The sequence below is a fragment of the Amia ocellicauda genome, chromosome 22 (genome assembly GCF_036373705.1).
Source record: "Amia ocellicauda isolate fAmiCal2 chromosome 22, fAmiCal2.hap1, whole genome shotgun sequence".
Lineage (NCBI taxonomy): Eukaryota > Metazoa > Chordata > Actinopteri > Amiiformes > Amiidae > Amia > Amia ocellicauda.
Window position 1 is genome coordinate 7,376,943 of NC_089871.1, and position 21,042 is coordinate 7,397,984.

The window sequence follows — 21,042 nt, forward strand, 5'->3', positions numbered from 1 at the left end:
CAATGAAGTGTCGATCCAGATGCTACTCTCTGTCATAAAGTGTCTTCAAAATCACACACACTGAAGGATGTTGACTTGAAATCCCTGGGGACAGTACAGCAGATGCCAGATTTCCACATAAGCTTAATCAAACATATGCTTCATCACATGCTATCAACGCTCTGCCTGTGTTGCATTTTAGTGGATCTCATTCAAACAGACTGATTTTCATTTCCTTGGTGTGCTCAGGGCCTGTTACCAGACACCTATTCAGAAAGAGCCAAACTTCAATTAAAACCGTGTTTCTTTCAGAATGATCCACTCATTTAGATGACTGGATTCTGACTAGCCAATCCGCTATTAAAGTTCAGTGAGAAAACAGCAAAGGAAAGCAATGACTGCAGTATGCAGTGGGAGACGATTTCTGACGCAGGCACTGTAGCATAAACTTGCGGCACAGAAATCTGGTTCATTTTAATTCTTGTAACACGATCTACGGGGGAATTTGCACTCCTTTAGTCCACAGAACAATCATATTTACATGTGTTCACGTGCAATGAGATCTTTCCCCTCGAGTGATCAGCAAAAAAAGAGTGGTGTAAATCAAGCAAGGGTACTGACAGTATCATTTGAAGCTGTTTTCTTGTGTGCCGACTACAACATTTCTTACAGTAGTTTAAGAGAAAAACGTTCCACTATTGCATCGGGAAACCTGAATTCCTTACCTTTATTTTGTCCTTATTTGTTTTTAATATCTGCACGAATTTATAAATGTAATGTCTGCTTGTTCTTTAAAGTGAGAACAAACTTAAAAGCACAAGCTGTGAATGTTTACGGACACAATGTGTCAAACGTTCATCTAGAAGTGTGTCTTTATCAGGTGTTTGAATGGTCTGGTTCCAAAGCTGCTCAGGTCCCACTGGTTGCAGCACCGGTTTGATTCAGAGGACGTGGCCGACAGTGTGAAGGCCGTTCACCTAGATGGAGAGGTAAGTTTGCTGAATGGGTTACAACTGTCCATCTGCAAGGGACGCACCTAAACTATTGCCCCGCCGTGAAGAAATATTGCAAAGCTGATACTGCACAAGAATTATTTAAAGTGATCTCCACTGACTGCTTTGTGTCATGAACATTAAATAAGCGGAAATGTTTATGCAGTAGGTTAAATGCATCCAAACTGTGAAACTGTACAGTCATTCAAATAAATTTGTGAAAAATCTGACAAACTGCTCTCAGAGATCCAATGAGTGCCTGACCAGTTAAGAATCCCATTCAAACCACATGTGTAACCCATTCAAAACTGGACGGCAGTCACTGGCCACCATAAGGACACCATAACCAGGAAGTGACCCGCTTCCACAGTGGCAGGAAGCTCGGCTGAAGTTGGAGCAAAGATGAGATGATTACTTTGTGTCTGGATGGTCTAGATAGGCCACCAAGGCATTGTAAATGTTAACAGAAAAACACCAGTCTGTCTTTGGTTCATCAAAGATGGGAAGATGAAAGCATTTGCAGTTCCTTCTCTTACTTATTCAAACAGTAACATATGCTGTTTTGTTTCCTCACTGTAGATTGATGCACAACAGATGGAGCGCATGCAGGCGATTCTCTGCAACAATGGTGAGTAGGCCTCCCTGCCTGCCCCTCTCCCCGTGCAATGCTCAAGTGGCCAGAGAACGTGCCTTGTGCCACGCCACCAACACCTGCAGGAGGAGTGAGCGCGCGAACACCGGCCGGGCCGCTGTGATTGCACGCCAGATGTTCTGCTTTGCATAAAGCTGTGCTCTTAATTAATGGCAGTTACCAGCTCCTAGACTGTTCATTTTCATATAATCAGTTTGAAGGCTCTTCTGTAGACTGATAATTGATATTCATGTTATATTTTGCAGTTAATAACTATAATTAATTTTATTCCCATTCCCCCCCTTATTAATTTAATGTGTTTATAGTTAATTTTTTTACGCTAAATGTTAGTACATACCAATAATTATACAGAGGGCTTCCACTGCCTGTTCTAGAAGTAGAGAAAGTATTCCACAGTATACAAACATGTATAGGAAGTTTTAGTACCGAGAAAAGGGCAAGTAAGCGACATTTAGTTTTTATTTAAAATACAATTGTGTACGTCAGCTTACTTTTCTCCGTTTAAATATTCAGTAGAGTAAAAGAGCTTATTTACAGAGTCATTTATCAAGTTTTGCATTTTGTTACACCAGATTATAATTTTTATTATCCTGTTCTTATCTCCAGCAAAGGCCACAGAGCATTTTAATATGCGGTGTGTTTAATATGTGTTTTCACAGGTTCTTTCATCCTCCCACACAATGAACTTTTCAAGATGCCCAGTTCTCTAAAGCTCTTTTGGGAGGTACAGTATTTCACGCATTCCTTTTATCATCACACTGTTCATGACAAAATCTGTAGTTCTAACAAAAAATGCAAATATCCATATTGTTTTAAAAGAAAGTATGACATTCTGAATACAATGTTCTCATGTATACCTATATTTAGCAAAAAGAAAAACATACAAACTAACTACTGGATATAGAACAATTTACTTCCTTTTCAAAAGTTGCTCAAGTCTGAGAGATCGCCATGAATTCATAATAAGAAACAATTTCGTGTTCAAAACTATGTCTCCAAACTTTCTACAGAAAAATACAAAGTCAAGGTTAATGTGACTTTGCTGTGGAAAAATAATTTGCATGTCAGTTGCTGGAGTTAATTAATAATCTTAAAATAAAAAAAAAGTACTGAACCATGAAATCTCTGCCATCAGATGATGTATAAATTAATAATGAGGTAATAATAGATCAAAGGAGGTCCATCTGCTTTAGGACCAAACTGAGTGACTGATGTGTATCTGTAAAGAGGAAAAAAAACGATGTTGCATGTTGTTAGGTGAACAGACAAATGTGTTGCCAGAAAAGCTGCTGAGAAATTGTCACCAATGATGTATCTACAGCTGTGGGCTTATATTCTCTCTTAACAAAGACCATCTCCACCAGACCTGAGTAAAACAGAGCTATTAAGAGCTTTGAACTTAAAACATTGACCGGAATGCAGAAAAAGTAATTCCAGAATCGATAAGACAATAATGTTAATGGAAATCCAGGTTAACGAAGTTCCTGACGATAAATTGCAGTTATAAATCGGCTTTGGAAGGATACAGCTCTCAAGCAACGGTCTGCTGAGCTCACCGTTTATAAATCATGCCGTAATTAACGGAGCTACACGTGTAGCATCTCAAGATGAGGCGACGTCTTTCACTCGACAGTCTGCTTTGCGTTACCGTGAATCTCTGTTTTACGTAACTCTGCTCAGACCTGCTATGTTTCCTTGAAGTTAAGCATTCCAACCCAAACATCCTAATTCCACTCACCTTGCATTTTAGCAACACCTAACCTTCTCAGTTGTGTGGTTTAACTGTATTCCTTTTCTATCCCTCAGCTCAGAGTATAGTCCTGAACTGGTAGACAAGTGTTGTACCGAATAAAAGCATTTCCCCACCTTGCTTTGTGCTAGAGGACCATGATGGATCTTTTGATACAGATTGGAAAAATCCTGTCTACAAATTATTCCCCATATTGGTTTGCTTTGCTGCGAAGTGTAGGCCTCAAGGAGATATAGCTACAGGCTATTTCACCGACTGGACAGCTGGCTCACAGGGTCCTATGTGAACTTTTTCTGACATGAACGTGCAAGAGAAACCACTCAGAATTTTAATAAGCAAAATCATTTCAGAAAAAAAAATCTCTATACATATAACCACCAGATATTGGATAAATAACTGACAGAAAAAGAAACACAAATCAAAACAAAAACGCCATCTGTTACATTTTAAGTTACCATACTTTTATTGTTTTTTTTATTTAATGTTGTTGATATTGAGTTTGTTTGAATGCTGTAGCTTATTTGACCACTCAAGAGCAACTGTGTTACAGCCAAGGTTGTGGTTTCTAAACAGCCCCCTGTTAGACAGATAACGTCTGCTTTTGGCCACTCTCCCTAAAATAAAATAAAAATAAAAGACAGCATCTTTGAGCCAAGAAGCTCAATTTTTTTTCCTGCCGCAGAGTCCTTTATCATTCCTGACACTTTGTTCTATTTCAGAAGATTTGTTGCAAGATTTTGATGCGTAATGGATGCCAGCTGAAAAGCATATCTCACAGGATGACAGGAATCAGCTCTAGACGTTCGTCTGCTGTTGATTGCCTCTTATTGAACACAGCTGCCTGAGGGATTTAACTGACTGAACACTCAACTTTCTTCCTCTGGGAGGCTCGACAGGACTATGTAGTTTAGACATATTAAATCTAACAGACAGATAGCAGGCAAAATGATGTCAGCGCACCACTCAGATTTGTCTGCCGTAACTCAGTTTTCTAGTTAATTTAACTTTGGAAAATTTCCCGTGTTGCAAACAAATGAGATCAAGAGAGAGAAGTTTCTTTCTTCGCTGTGGATGAAAACGATGTGGAGATACACACAGATGAAATGCTCGGCAGCGAGGCAAGAGTCCCGCACAAAGGCCGGCGTGTTGGCGTGCATCTACAGTACTTGGAATAGGTTGTGGAGTCGGTAAATGATGTACAGTTAATTACTTATCGGCAGTCACTGCAAATGCACTGAATATTGACAGAAAAAGACAATGTTAAATGATTTGTGCGGAAGAGATCACGCCTCTCATTTCCGAGGCTGTAAAACATTTTAAGTGGTGGAGTTTGGTGACCTTCCAGTCTTTGTGTATAATTACTGCTCTTTTTGTGTCGCGAACTAAACACAGATGGACCAAGTTGTTTAAAAAATGGATTCCGTACCATTTATAGTGATTATTCTAGCACACAAAAGTAACAAATACACGCGTTAATAAATAAACAAAACAATTAAATAAAGCCATTGGCCCACATATGTAAATTCTGAGATTTCTTTAGAAGCCATTGAACACAACCCCTGGGAGACGGCTCAGTAATGGATACACACGTGGTTTTAAATATTTAAACAGCAATGCCGAGGAGGGCAAGTGATTGTATAGAATAAAGCTTGCATGTCAAGCAGCTTTCCTTTTTTTCCAAGGAGACATGTGAACATTGCCTTCCAGTCGTATTGTCGACTAGATTTTAATAACTAATAAAGTCTTCTCTATATGAATAACTTTGCTTGCATTTTTTATACCCCTGACTTTATAGAGGAATCATTATTTAACACTGGTTGTAAAGAAAACACGCCACTGAACACATACCCGGAGGACAGAATAAAGTATTATTATTTTTTAATTTCTTTATTTATTATTTATTATCCTCTGCTCTGAAGCGCCACCAAGGCTATATAATTTGGTTCTCGAGCTGTAAAACAAGATAATAATTAAAGTGAATGGCAGGATAATATATCACTGGAGCATTATTGTTTAAATTATATATACATGCATGTGTTAATATTTATTTCCTAATTTTAATTTTAGAAGCGCCCGTTTTTGATTTGCTGTATGAATCACCGCTGTAGGCGATGGATTGTCACTTTGAGTTTCTCTCCCGTTCAGTGGTTACCGCATTAAAACATTACTGCCGGTGTTGTTGTGTTATGATATTATTGAGTTCTTTTCTCATGAACAGAAAAGACCTGTAACATTACACATTGTACACAGATGTAAATGTGAATTTCAAATGCATTACTGACATTACTGACAACCTTTACCAGCTTCTCGGCTCTAGTTGCTCTGTTAATTAATAGTTTCCTTTGTTTACACATTTAGATTCCCATTTATTTCTTGTTTTTACCTGTTCAAGTTTTTCTTTTCTTTTTAATGTACTAAAGGTCTTCAAATTTTAAAGGCCTTTGCTGCTGCTTCACAATTGTTATAAGGTACTTGCATTGTGTCTGTTGCGATCATTTTGGCTTTAAAGCTTGGTTTGTGTGCATCCACTCTTAACACGGTGCTGTGCTTTGGGCCGGCAGAGAGATGTATTAACGGCAGACGAACATCTGGCAAGATAGGTTTTGGGGGAAAGCTTTGGTAACCACACTGTAATGTTAGCTTTATAGGTGGATTGGATCATGACTTGGTGGGGGTACCGTCAGATCTTGTCTTCTCTTTGTAGTACTTAGAGATGATCCTGGATTATGTTTAATCAGATTTTTCTTCCTCTTCACTTTCAAGTCTGAGAGGTGATAAAAAAAACATGAGGAGGATGCCTATTAATATGTCGGGCCCTCTGGTCTGAGGTCTTTGTGCAGAGGACCATTGCAGAGAGAGAGAAACTGTTAATATGGTTAGCTATATGCTAGTTTAATTTAAAACATTGCCAACTTAGAATTTCAGTTCCGCGTCTGAGTCATTAAAAGATTAGTTCTCGTTTCTTCTGGTTCAACGTTTACAAAGCGGTGTGAGAAGACCAGCCATATGGTGGTTTCAGGGCTATAAAGAATTTACTATTGCACATTCTTTAATGCGTTCTCCCCCCCCCAGCTCGAGTCTCTGGGGAGCGTCAGCCCTGCGGTTATTTGCTGTATGGGTATCTTGGCCATTCCCGGCAGGAGAGAGAACTGGAAGCTGCTTCTCGCCAAATGGCTGCAGGCGTACCCCGAAACCCGCAGGCATCTCCTCCAGCAGCTCACCGCTGAGTTCTTGGGTAAGAAGCTTATCTGGATTAGACAACCCCTCTGGCAAGACCGAGATGCCGTGTTTCATTGAACAAAGTAACGCAGAATATGGGACTAAACCTGCTTAAGCGTGTGAGGACACACACACACACACACACACACACACACACCAGAGTGATTTTCCCCTATCATGAGTAATGGGGAAGAAAAACAGTTGTTCTTTTTTTTATAATATCACTTTATACTCACAAAGCAGTCTGTTTGGTTGCTGTTTTTGTTTGATATGATTTGCATACAAATTTAAACAGACTCTAGGAGAAAGAACACAATAAACCCCCAAACAATAATCCCCTGAGTGAGTTCTGCAATAACTTTCACTCCTCTGTTTTTCAATTATTTCATAAAACCACTGAAGAACTTTTTAAGTGCATCTTGTTATGATTAATCATCATCGTGTGGTGAAAAAATACTAGTTATCAAACTGTAAATAATATATTCGACATGGGAATATGAGACAGGAAGGCCTGTTTTACAGCCTTTTCAGTATTTATTTAGAACATTAGCTCAAGACATTCTTTCTGAAGCGTGAAAACGAAAAGCCGGCGAATTTAGGACTGAAAACAAGCAGGAAATCTTCTCTCCAGTTCCTGCGGTCTGTTACAAACTACCCAGTCAGCGTATTGAAGCCGGGTCATTGGGAGTCTTGGAGAAGAAGCTGGATGAGATTCAGGGATTGATTAGCTACCGAGCAAACAAACCGTCGAGATCGGCCTTCTTTCATGTGTGACCTTTTTATCTTCGTACGTTCTCAAATTTCCTGAAAGAGCTTGTTAAGACACGGCAGCTCAATTTATATATATATATATATATATATATATATATATATAATTTTTTTTTTTTTTTTTTCTGATCAATAGCTTTTTTTGCTGGCCTGTGTGTCTATTGAGTTTGCCTTTACTGTACTCTTCTCCCCCCCAGGATATCGTTTTTCAGGAGATACCCACATGTGTGTTTGCAGAATATCCGCAAACCGCGTAAAATAGATTTTCTTCTCCTCGTGTGTGTATGTGTCGGCTCGGTGTTTTTCACAACCTGCTGTGCTTCCTCACTGCCACTAATTCATCTCTCCTGCTTCCAGTAATCACAGTATCGGCACCAAGTGTTGAGTGCTTAATAATAAAGAAAATAACAACATCTGTTTGTAAATGAATTAATTTCTTGTATTTCATAAATCCCCCCCCGCACCCCCCCCTTAAGTACCATCCGGGACCGAGCCTGATTGTCATCTCCCAGCTCCTGTCACTCGCACTGCGCTCATGAACTCTAGCTCTGATAAAAGAGTTATGTTCGGTGATGACAAGAATTGATTTCCAATTTCCTCCACAATGACTCCATCATTGCTAGCGACTCAGGCAATTTGGCGTACATTACTGTGCCGGCTAGGGGCTGTAGATCAAGCTGACAGCCGCCTTCCCGGGGAGGGTGCTTACATTGACGAGGAATTGAAAGAGATTTCGTGTGAGCGATTCTCTCTGCGGCGGAGATGCGGGAAATCGGGCCTGCGCTGTGGAGGATTGGAGAGTTCCTCAAAGGGAGCTTTGTATGTGTGTGTATCACTACAATCCTGCCTTTTTAGGTTTTAGTTTTCAGCTGCTGTGCGTTGCGTGTGCGGTGGGGGGAGGTGGCCCTTAGTAGTAAAAAATGAAAATGGAAAATTAATATTGGTATTAATTTCTTACATTTCTACAGATGCTTCAATTGAACCTGAATGAACCGCATACAGTGTTTTTCATAGTTTAATACATCTGAACAAAATGTTGACACTTAAATCAGTCTTCAATAGACCTACCTTAGCTGCTGCTGGGGGAAATACAAGTGGGATTATGTCTGGTTACAGTATCTACACTTTAACCTGATCAGATCTTGAGATGAAAGAAGACTCTTCAGACTTGCCCAGTTGCTGATGGCTTGTTGATCTTTAGGGAAACGTCCCCGAAAGATCCCAGAGACTAATTTCTGAGACTGAGACTGATCCCAGAGACTGAGCTAATATGGGGGAGTTACAGGGATGTCACGATTCTTGAGAATAAATTGAGGGGACCTATCTTTTATTTTCAGAGCCCGTTGTCAGCTGGATGTCTGAGAACTCTGCTTCAAAGCCGGACCTCACAGGATCTCATGTGGACATGACTGATGGCTCTGTACAAAACATGGTGCAGACCTTCTGTCGCTTATTTAAGGTAGGCGTTTTTTAGTTCAGGTTAGCGGCTTGTTTACTTTTTATTTTAAATCCAAAAGGTTCATGTTTTCCTGCTCTAGAAAATCATCTCAAGCTCAGCTTTTTTTTTTTTTCACTGCAAATAATATGGTAGGCATGAGACACCCCCGTTAAATTATATTAAATTATGTTTTCTGTTAAGGGAGCATTAATGTATATTCAGTTTAAATTATTCAGTTTTAATGCTGCCTGCCTGGAAATAATTGTTCTTTAAGTGGGAACCTTTGCAGCTGTGCCATAATATTTCTCCTCCCCTGTCCAGGCTGTGGGCCCGAGCGGCTCAGAGGTATCTTCTGATGATGTGAAGAAGTGCTTTATTTTTTCATGCATCTGGGCATTCGGGGGAAACCTACGATCCCAGTACAAAACCCAGTTCAGCCTGTGGTGGAGGGAACGGTTCAGAACGACCTGTATCCTTCCAAACGAACAACAGGTATGCTTTCATTGTTCGGGGATTTGTTTCTCCTTCATGTTTTGAGGTCTTTTTTTGATTATGTATAGTTATGTTCTTTTGATCCATTAAAGCCTACCGCAAATAACCTGTGATCCTTATTGATCCAATAGCTGTTCCACATTGGCATGACTTTTATTGAACTGGCGTCTCTCTCTGTTGTTCCCAATCCGCGGTTAAACGGTTTATACAAAGGTTGTGTTGAGTGTGTGTGCTTGGTGCCCTCTTAAAAACACACATGTATTTAAAATAATAACATCTCAAATGCAGTAAAATGATAGCTTTTTATTTTTTAACTAGCAGATCAATATATATGTCCCCGAGAACAGAAAATCAAGGTCACAATATCCAGATTTTTAAATTAGCATTTTTAGGAGGCTTATAAAATCAATCCAAATAAAAACAGCTCTAGCAGAAAATATGGTTTCCTGCGGGTTGTAAAGTTCCCCCTAAAATCTTATCATCCACAGTGGGGATCAACCCCATATAATATTTTTTGATAAATATTATTCTTATAGCTCCCCGTTGATAATACAGCACGAGCAATAACACCACTATCCTGTTCAGATCTCTTTTTCATTTCAGCACCTTCCCGTGACACAGAATGCATCTCCGTCGGTACAATGGTTATTAAATGGGGGAAAATGTGCAGCCAGTTGTGTCAATCCCTTCCTGTGTCACCGTGCACATCCATGGCACAGATATTTAATAGAAACCGGTCATCAGTAGCTTACACTGTTTTCTCATGCAGATCTGGGACTATTACATCGACAATGAGACGTGGCAGTTTCTCAGATGGAGTGACAACGTCCCGCCACCCTCCGCTCCGTGCGGCCGGGGAATTACTGCTCTGGCATTTGTCCACACTATTGAAAGTGAGGTAAACGTTGAGCCGCGCCAATGAACTCTATTAACTCGGTGAATCGGTGAATAGCTCCCCGAATAATTTGGGTGGTGCTTATCAGTCCAAGGAGGCCCCCACAGCTCTGATTTTCTTTTTCTCCTGATCGGCCGACACGTCTTACGTGAAAAGGATTTTGATTTCTGTGACTTTTCAGCACGGGCTTGAATGTTATCCCTGCTGACTGGGCCTGTGCTACACAGACCGTAGAGGGAACAAATTGCATTTTATCTAAACAGGGCCCAACATTTGTGTTTTGATATCGAATGGCTTTTCTTTTCTTTTTGTATTATTTTTTTGACGCCCCGTAGCAACTTCTGTATCTGACGACCCTGCTGTCCGACGCCGGCCATCCCGTGATGCTCGTGGGAGAGGCGAGCAGTGGGAAAAGCGCCGTTCTGAGCGAGTACCTGCATGCCCACTCCTCTGGGGATGTGGCAGACGTTTTAAGGCTGAAGGTCCAGGTGAACAGGTGACTATCGATTGCCCTTCATATTTAGTTCAGCATATCTCCGATAACGATGATGCTGTTGCTCACTGGGTACAAGTTCCTGATAGATGCCTCTAATTGGAACGTAGTTCTGCTCAGCAATACAAAAGCAGAAATCCATAACTCCGCATTTTTGCAGAGACCTACAGTAGGAAGCTAATGATTCTCCTTCATTTGGGATTGATTTTTTTTATCTGACTGGTGGAAATAATTCCCTTTTATTGTGCAAGCCTAATATTACAGAAATGCACCAGGCCAATGCCAAAGATCATCAGACCCCCCCCGGTTTAATTTCTTACATTGTGACTTTGTTAATGCTTTCAAATATTTATCTATGTCATCAACATGTTCTAGGGCAACCAGTCCCAGGGTGCTTTGGGAGAGTCTCTTCCATAAACTGGAGTGGCACCACGGGACGCTGTTCACCCCAGTGAAGAAGAAGAGACTGATCTGTCTGCTGGATGACCTCCACCTGGCCCAGGTACACTTCCCCCCAAGAACCGTTTTCTATTTTAATATGATGAAAAGCAACGCACAGTCTTTATTAGATATGAATATCAAATATACGTCAATGTTCAGTAATAAGAGTCAGTTAATGCCCATGCAGTCCAGGGACATATAAAAGTGAATGTAATTTTTTTTTTTTTCAATAAAGTGATACATTTTTCTCATATTCAGTGGTTTTCTTAACTGATATACGGCGCATTAATTTGTACCACTTTTTAACAGTTTTTTGAATTCCCTTTATGATGCGTAAAGTAGAAACCCTGATTGACAGCTACAATTAAAAAAATGTAATAGATGTATTTTACATTAATGTCTTGCAAAATGTCACCTGTAAATGACATTTACATCTTACAGTGATGCAAAGTGCTCCAAAGCAAACTGACTGGAGAAGCAAAGGAATTATATGAAATTATTAAATTATTGCTTCATAAAGGACTAATAAGTGTCATGAGAAAGATTAATAAGTAGCCAGGAGTTGAATGCAGTTTTATTTTAATGTTTCTTCTCGTGTCTTTACATAATGACAGTATATAGGTTAACATTTTCATTTAATATTGTGAAAGGTTAAGTGCGGTCTGCTGTTTTTTTTTTTTAATTAGGTCTGTACTACTCAAATACTCGCAGCATAAGCCCGCAGATCAGCGAGTAATGAAGGTTTCTTTTTATTACTTTAATATCAACAGAAGAAAACTTGCACAGGCTCCTTTATTAGCGGGGAATTAAAATATACTTAATCCTCCGGGAGACACTAATTTGAAACCATCGAAATTTAGAATTAATGTAGAAGGTCACAAACGAAGGCGTCAATCAGAGAGCGGAGGAGTTTTTGCATATCGAACCAAACAATTGGATTAAATTTGTGTGTATTACTTTAACCCTTTCAACCTCTATCCAGAGATATTAAAAAAATTAGCACTTTTTCTGTTTGAAGGCCTGCTAAGTTAAATAAATCCATCAGTAGAAAGGTTCTCTGCAACAGATTTGATTGCAGGACAGTTAAAGTGCCACAGAGGTTCATTAGGAAATGGAGTCCAAAACAAGCTACTTCTGTACAGATTTAGCTGGTGCCCCTACTTCAGGTCTGTCTATAACAGAGATGTGAAGACGTAGGGATCTGAGAGTCTGTGAGACACGACTTCCCTGGAATGTCTTCAATTGATGGTAAATCATTAATTATTCCCAAGCGGAAAGAAACGGCCCTCCCCTCTTGGTTCAGTAACAATCCATCGTGGTGATGGCTGCTCCCTGGTTCAGGTTGACACCCATGGCAGCCAGCCAGCGTGCGAGTTGCTGCGCCAGCTGCTTGACTGTGGGGGTGGCTTTGACCCAGTTTCCCTGGAGTGGAGGTTGGTGAGGAACATTACCTTCCTAGCCGCTGTCGACGTGAATGTCCCGGCCAACGCGCCCAAACCCAGCGCCCGCCTGCTGAGGCACTTCAGTCTCTTGCCCTGCTCTTACCCGAGGTAGGCCCAACTGCGAGCACCCCTCATACTAACCCAGAGTTCTGCACTTTGTCTGGAGTATCGTCTGTATAACACCTATGACACCTCATTGTGTTTCATTTTGGACAGCAGTTTTGTGTGTGTGTAGACTTCCTGCTATTTTTAAATTCCTAATTTTTCAAGATTTAAAAATGCTGCTCTATTATGTATGTATATGATCATTGCTCTGCTTCCTTCCTCAGTTTTGATGATCAGTACAGGATATTCAGTACTCTGATGAATGTCCATTTCCTTCAGTCCTCTCCTGCACTCAAGGTAAAGGTCTGATTTGTCATAATTACCAGCTCCTGCACAGCTACTAAAACCTTAATTTGTTTTATTATGGAAACTACAGAAACTTTATGAAGCCTAAAAGGTCCTGTACCTACTGCCATCAGTTGAGCTTTATCCATTTTATCCATCCAAGTGCTAGTGGTAATACAGATATACACCGATCAGCCATAACATTATGACCACTGACAGGTGAAGTGAATAACACTGATAATCTCGTTATCATGGCACCTGTCAGTGGGTGGGATATATTAGGCAGCAAGTGAACATTTTGTCCTCAAAGTTGACGTGTTAGAAGCAGGAAAAATGGGCAAGCGTAAGGATTTGAGCGACTTTGACAAGGGCCAAATTGTGATGGCTAGAAGACTGGGTCAGAGCATCTCCAAAACTGCAGCTCTTGTGGGGTGTTCCCGGTCTGCAGTGGTCAGTACCTATCAAAAGTGGTCCAAGGAAGGAAAAGCGCTGAACCGGTTACAAGTCCGATCCATGGAGGCCCCACCTCACAACTTACAGGACTTAAAGGATCTGCTGCTAACGTCTTGGTGCCAGATACCACAGCACACCTTCAGAGGTCTAGTGGAGTCCATGCCTCGACGGGTCAGGGCTGTTGGTGGCAAAAGGGGGACCTACACAATATTAGGCAGGTGGTCATAAAGTTATGGCTGATCAGTGTAAATATATGGATACAGTGCCTTTAGAAAGTTTACAGCCCTTGAACTTTTTAAATTTTGTTGAGTCAGTTTGAGGCACTACACATACGTACACTGATCGAGTGCTTCTACAGATGAAACCATACATTTTTAAAAGTACATTTAAATGATGACGTAATTGCTGGTGTCTTATTGATTCAGTTTTATTCATGTTTGTTGGTAGACACGCGACACCAGCTCCACAATGCCTGCTGCCCTCAGAGATCTCCTTTCACCCGTCACCTGCGTGACTATAGAAATCCAGGACCGGCTGAGAACCATGTTCCTGGGGACCCCACAGAGGAGCCACTACCTATTCACCCTCCGGGACCTGGGGAAAATATTCAGGTACAAGTAGCCTTAATATCATCTTCAGTCTTGTAAACGTCATGCACTTCCACATTTCCATTCCTTAAATGTCAATTCCTCTCCCGTAAAGACACGATTCATGATTTCACTGCGTTACAAGCAAAGGTCAAGGGTTAATATCAACGAGGTCATACATGTGGAATAGCTTTGGATTAATACCTAACCTGATGCTCTTGAACAAGACAGTCAATAGAGGGAGGCAGGTGTCACTGGAGTTGGACCACAATAAGAACTCATGGGCCACTGACTGTCTTTTTTATGCCGTATATAACCCATGAATACTAATGCTGTGAAATGCATCAGACAGAATAGAGGCTTATGGACTTCGTATGGAGAATGGTTTGAAGCTGCTCTCTATGAGAACTATGCAGTGTATTGTTTTTTTAAACCTGTTGTTTCACAAATACCTTGAAATGCCCCCGCTGTCAGAACGCCATTTAAGAAAAATGCCTCCAGTCAAGGACCTTGTGCAGTGCCGGCTATTATTGTATTGAAATACAAAAGGGCTCAATGGCGAGAGAGGAGTTTGATGTATCTCGTTGAACCCGGTATGGCAGATGGCACTCATATGAATGTGAGCTGGAGGTGTATGAGTGAGAGAAATAAAGAGAGTCTTCACCTCACATTGTGACTCGGGTTTAAAAGACATTCCACTGGGCTTGTAAATATGTAATTCTAATACTGAGACACACATCTACTAGTCAAATATATCAGTTCATAATGAAACACAAATAAGTCCTGCTGTTTCTTTGTGTGAGAAAAAAATAAGGTCTTTGACATGTATAATCCCAACACTTGACTCTCGCTTTGATACCCAGGAACCTCTGTTTGTCTCTGACCATGAGCTCCTCAGCTGAAGCCCTGCTCTACCTCTGGAGGCACGAGTGTGACTGGGTGTTCGGTCACCGTATGGCCAGTAATGTGGATTACAGGCGTTACCAGCAGGAGTTTGGTGCAGCAGTCAAGAAGGCTTTCATTGACGAGGAACAGGTAAACACTGGGTATCGTCTGGCTGTAGTGATGCCCAAACTCAGGCCAGCATTGAATAAAACCAAGGGTCTCAGTTGCTGATGACTTCTGCTGCTCAGAGATTGAAATATTTGTTTGTTCCTTTATTTTTCCACATTGCTGAGAAGGAAATCATAAACTTAAAAACGTCAAGTGCTAGAAACGTTCGGAAAGGCTATTTTACTCTCAAGCGGGGGGGTTTCAATTTGTGAGAGGTCATCTGCAGCAACTATTGGAAGATATCACGGTCTTGGAGCCTGTTCTCAGGAACACTTCAGATGGATATTTAATGAGTCATTTGTATACATTTTGAATGTATAGATTGGTGATTAACTGCCTGTTTTTCAAATCAAGACACATTTTTTTTATTTGGTTCTTCCTTGGTTGGTCTACAAGCTCAAGCTTACACTGAAAGAAATGAGTTTTAACAAGGCTTCTAGTCTCTTTCTCAATTAATGTCCTTGTGTATAACAGGTTGAATTAATCCTCAGCCCGGTGCAGCCATTGCTAAGCAATGTCATTGATCTTGAAGGTGGGCTGATCGCAGCATCTCCCACTCAATGGCAATCAAGATGTGTAAATCAGACCAAGCCATCACTTGGAGACGGGAATGGTGATGGTTATCAGCACAGCTTTGATGAAGGCCTTGTTAGGAAATTGCTCGAGGAATCCGTGCGAGAGTATAATAAGACTAATCCCAGGATAGCCATCTCTTTCTACAGGGTAAGACATTCCTTTCAATGGGATTGACAGTGAGAATTACACATCGTTTCAATTAAACTCAAGTGGTATTTAAGTGTCAGCTTTGAAACACTGATTTCTAAGTAGAATTTATCAAAATATGTTTGACAGATGACTTGTTTTCTCGTTGTATGTTATTAATCAGACACATTGTTTCCACATTATGTAATAAACTGGCACATATATCAGATTGTGATTAAAACGATGCCAGTAGTTAAGTAGCTGAGGGCATTTTGTCACATATTGTATAAGAACTTATCATTTTTATGTGCAGTTACAGATAACATTTGTTATTTTGAAGCAGTTATCCATCTCATTAAGTGTTTTATGACTTTGGCAACAACAGAAAAGATTGCATTCTTACTTTCCTATCAGTGTCACACAAAAACAGATCTTGGCACCAGTCACGAAACCTCAACCAAAATGTACAACAGTTGCATTTAATATCTTATGTTCAGCATTATTAGCTGATTTATGCCTTTTCTTTGGCAATTGCATGAGTGTCATTTTTCAAACTGTTGTTCAAACACCTTTGTCCCCTTTGTGTGTCAGAGCACAATTCAGTTAGTGTGCCGCTTGACTCGCAACCTGCTGGCCCCCCATGACGTTGCCCACACTATGCTCTGTGGAGAAGGGTGTCCTGGGATAGCTGTACCTGTGGCCAGACTGGCCGCCCACCTCTGTGGCTTCTCTGTGGTCCATGTCCTGTCGCCTGCCACGGCCGGGGACCGAAGTGTTCAGTCACAGCTGGCTGACTGCTGCATTCAAGCCGGAATCCAGGTACTGGAAAATAATGCTAATGTGGTTTCAAATTAAGTCAAATTAAGCAGCTTATGTTGCCTTGCCTTGACGGCGACTGTTTGCATCCCCAAAGTTTTTAACATGATGCTGGCCTTGACCAAAGCAAAGAGTTAATCTACCCTCAAATGTATGTAAATTATCACCAAATTTTATTTAAGAGTTGTAGAAAATTAACTCACGATGGAGTACAGGTTTGTAATTTGCGATTCTTAGAAAGGTTTTATTGATTTTGTTTGATTTGACATGCTAGCTATGCTGATTTTACCCCCTTTCTCTTGTGTTATAGCCACGTAAATTAACATCCAAATGTGTTATAAAATGGTAAATGGGGATAAGTGTGTGGAAGCTATATTTGTGTAGTATTGTTTGTTCTGTTGCATTCATAGTACTTCAGTAATTTAAATTGATCGAATAGAATATCAGAATATTAGAATATCGAGAATTACATTTAAATCACTTATGCTGCATAGGGGAGCATAGAGAATTACATTTCAGTATCACTGTGTGAGTCAGTCAGCTAATAAAGCATACATTATTTTGTATTGAAAGTTTCTGTTGCTATATAGTGCTTCTATTGTCAATATTGAACATATTCTGCCACTTTTAAGATGCACACAGAGATTCACCTTAAAACACTTTTTCCGCGTGAGTGTGATATCCAATAAATCTGATGACGTTATTGGGTCACATCTCATTTATTGTCAAACGAGTTCTCAATGACATTAAATCACATCCGCGGAAGTGGAAGTGAGTTTCCTGTGAAACTTGTGGAGCCATGTAGACTACATCAATCCACAGCCCCCGCTTTTTCATCTGTGTAATTTATGGTTTAATAAAACGTCCTGTCGAAACCGCTGTGAACGGGGTGCCGTTGGTAAATGGGATCCTGCCGTGAACTTCGGAAACAATCTCATGCTTTATTCAGAGGCTGGTTGAAGGACAGTTTTGTTTAATTAAATATTGTGTTCATGGAGTGACGGGACGCGTCAGGTGGGGTTCGAGCCGGTTGGATTTTTATCGGGAAATCTTTCCAGTTTGACCATAAAAGTAATAAAAAGAAGTATCAACCCTCACAGAGGAGGCTTTAAACCCTGTGAAAGGTTAAAAATACAAGGAAGTAAATTAATAAACCTAAAGAAGAAAGACAAATTAAACTATGCAGGGCTCTCGACACAATCAGGACTAAGGAAGGTGAGGGACAGTTTATTGTGACTGCCCTCAGTGACTGTTATTATTTGTGAGGGGAATATACCAACTGGACAATAATAATACAGACAGAGAAATTCATACATACAGATTCAGAGAAATTCTGGATTCTCCAGCTAGGGATCGTGGGAAGAGCACCTTCTATCAGGCGACGCACAGATTTACAAACCCACATGACACAGTGACCTAAAGATGGCTCATTCTGAATGAGTCACGCATTACTCAATTTATTCAACATTATTAAACACACCACTGCTTTCTCCTGATGCTACTCAGGCAGTGAACTACACGTCTGACCAAAAGCAACATATTGTTTTGCTAAATATTGACATTTCTTGATTTGATTCTTATTTTTGGCATCCTGTTTTTGTGGAAATAAAAGAGCTGTCTTGTCTGTTGTCTGACAAAGAGTTGTGTGTCTGACTGTACGCGTTTTTGCCTGATGAAATGAAGGTAAGTGTGTCATCACAGCACATCCATTGCAGTTGTGAAGGTCATTTAATTTCACAACTAATTGCACTTCAAGGTTCTTAATTTTAATGAGATAGTTAATCATTTAATTCGATGCCATATCAATAAAAGCTGTCAAGATTTTTCTTTATTAACCTTATAATTATCAAGCCTCATTATTGCGAATGGCTGCTAATAGTTTTGAGTTACACATACGTGATAATCGTAGGAGGAAGACTGAGGCACGGGGCATTTCATTTTGCTTCAGCTCTGTCACACTTTGACTGATGTGCTCAGAGGACTGATCACCATTTATTTCTGTGATTCGACTCCCAATAAATCGCTGCCATAACAGTTATACCCAAGAGCACGAAACCTTCACCTTGGTGTCAGTCGCTTGATAATTTGGCATTATTAATTACATCTAATGGAGCAGAATGAGTTGTTCTGTTCAAAGGATTCTGCAGAAATTGTATTTAATCCACAAGATAATCATCTTTACCCTTAACGAATCATCTCCAGAATCACATTAAGATTAGCAGACATTCCAATTATTCTTCTGTTGTTCTTAATATAAAAAGAATGCGTATTAGAAGGGAGATATATTTGAAAGCCATTCCGGCGTATAATACAATTATGCAAGGTGTTTGATGCACTACACATGAGTTAATGTAATTGTTAAAGGTAAAGTGCTTTTAATTATCACACACTTTATCCCGAATAGATGCCATCTTGTTTTCCCACTCTCTTGTAAGACATCCTTAGAAATAGAAACACTGATCCAAGTCAGTCCGACTCTTTCCTGCGAATACCTCAGCATTTATATTTACTCTTGCGGGCGAGAGATGAGGTTTGTCGGATATCTAAGACACAAGTGTAAAGTAAAACTCAGCAGGTGGGTTTAAATTAAGAATGAGCTATGAAGCTGAAGACAAAGCTTTTACATTAATGTTTTATCTGCTCCTGTAGTTGTGTTAACGTGAGCACTAGTTTGAAAACCCTGGCATTATCCACCAGCAGATGGCACTATTCATCAATAAATGATCTCTGGATGCACTGGAATGGACAGGGAAGAAATCAAAACAACGCAAGAGCTTGTGTTAAAGTAATGGAGTAACACAACATATGGCGTCGAAGATGATTTTTTACATAAAAACTATCTCTCTCCTGACTGTAAACCTGCCAGTTTTGACGCTTTGTAACCCCCCTCCTCTTTCTCTCATGTTTTTTCCTTCCCCCAGGAGAAGAAAGTGCTGTGTCTGATGAGCGAGGAGTCCATGGATAGGTTTACAATGGTTTACATCACACATCTAGTCGTTCCTGGGTCAATAACTCACCTGTTTACATCGGAGCAGCTAAGCAGTATAATTAACGAAGTTCGCGGTGAGGTAATGACAGCTTGACAGTGGGAATTGTCCTGCTTCTAAATCTCAATGCAGTCTTAATAGCGCACCTCAGAAAATCAATGAAGCGTGACAGGAAAAGAACAACAGTCTGTTTGCCCCTTTTTATTTTCTCTTAAATGGTCTTTCTAATCTCTGTGCTATCTGCTATCCACTACACTATAGTGATTTACTTTCCAATTCACGGTTTCTTTATATTCTTTCCCAAATGTCCTGTTCGGTTTTGTGTATCTCCACATCCAATTTTTATATTATCCCATCTGCAAATGCCACATCTTATATTTTCACACGTCATCCAAATCGATGTTAACTTGCATCCTCTTGTGGAAATAATAGTTAATATCTGCAGCTTTTTATTTTTAAATATTTATATGCGGCATGTGAAGCAGAAATACGTCTCCCTGATATTTATTGACTCTGTTTTGCGTTAAGGTTCCCGATGAAGGTATGAACTCTACTGGGGAGTCCGCTCTGGAGTTTTTCGTGCACCGTGTCACTCAGAATCTGCGATGCCTGTTCGTTTGTCCGACGACTGGGAGCCACTTCTCTCAGAACTGCCTGGAGTTTCAGGCCTTTACTAATCGTGTCAATATGTATCTTCTACCACACTGGTCAAGGTAAACCAATCCATTATTAGTTTAGTGTACAGTAGTAAACTGTGACATGTGTATCATCTCTGTTAATGACCTTGCAATGTGTATCTTTAGGACTGTCTTCAGTTTTGTCCTTTTAAGATGAGAACTTCTGATCTGAATTCACATCGAGATACGTATTAATTTTGTTCTCACTCCAGACCCCGTCTCGTCGAGCACGCCCTGCACTACGTCGGTCGACTGGAGACTCTGGGGGAGAAAGACAAGGAGAACATCTCTTACCTCTTGGCCTCCATGCACCTGTCTGTCTGCAAACATGACTGCGATGGCGGGGGAATGGGCTGCTTCGGGCACCTGACCAACGGCACGTTTGAGACGTTTACGCAGACGTTTGTGAGGCTGTTTGAGAGGCGGAGGGACGAGTTGATGATGCAACACCATGATATCAACAAGACTCTGGAGAAACTCACTGGCACATTGAAGGCTTCGGCAGAGCTACAGGAGGCCAGCCGACGGGAACAGGTGGTTGTGGAGGAGCACAGGCACGGGGTGACCCAGATGCTGCTCCAGATTGGCCAGGACAAGGCAGTGGCGGAGCAGCAGGTGCGTGCCGTCCGTCGGCACATGAGCCAGATCAGGAAAATCCGTGAGCTGCTGCCGAAGTACCAGCTGGCTCTTGACCGCTCCGTCTACAAATGTACAGCCATGGTCTCCGATGTGAAGAAGCTGGTGGCAGAGATAGATATCAATGCCTTAGGTAAGTTGCTGACCTGGCATATTGTTATTATTAAATATGGTTAGAGT

The 21,042-nt window shown here is 40.7% G+C and overlaps 1 protein-coding gene across 1 annotated transcript; it reads left to right on the forward strand.

The window, feature by feature from the left end:
- Positions 1-865: 865 nt before the first annotated feature.
- On the forward strand, positions 866-21,039 carry LOC136718520 (dynein axonemal heavy chain 11-like). Its single transcript, XM_066696274.1, has 16 exons — positions 866-968; positions 1,551-1,599; positions 2,283-2,347; positions 6,446-6,608; positions 8,698-8,819; positions 9,120-9,290; positions 10,060-10,188; positions 10,521-10,681; positions 11,054-11,180; positions 12,461-12,669; positions 12,891-12,963; positions 13,852-14,015; positions 14,855-15,053; positions 16,338-16,565; positions 20,078-20,262; positions 20,439-21,039. Exons 2-16 carry the CDS (start codon positions 1,566-1,568, stop codon positions 21,037-21,039), a joined length of 2,631 nt encoding a protein of 876 aa, XP_066552371.1. The 5' UTR covers positions 866-968; positions 1,551-1,565.
- Positions 21,040-21,042: the final 3 nt, after the last annotated feature.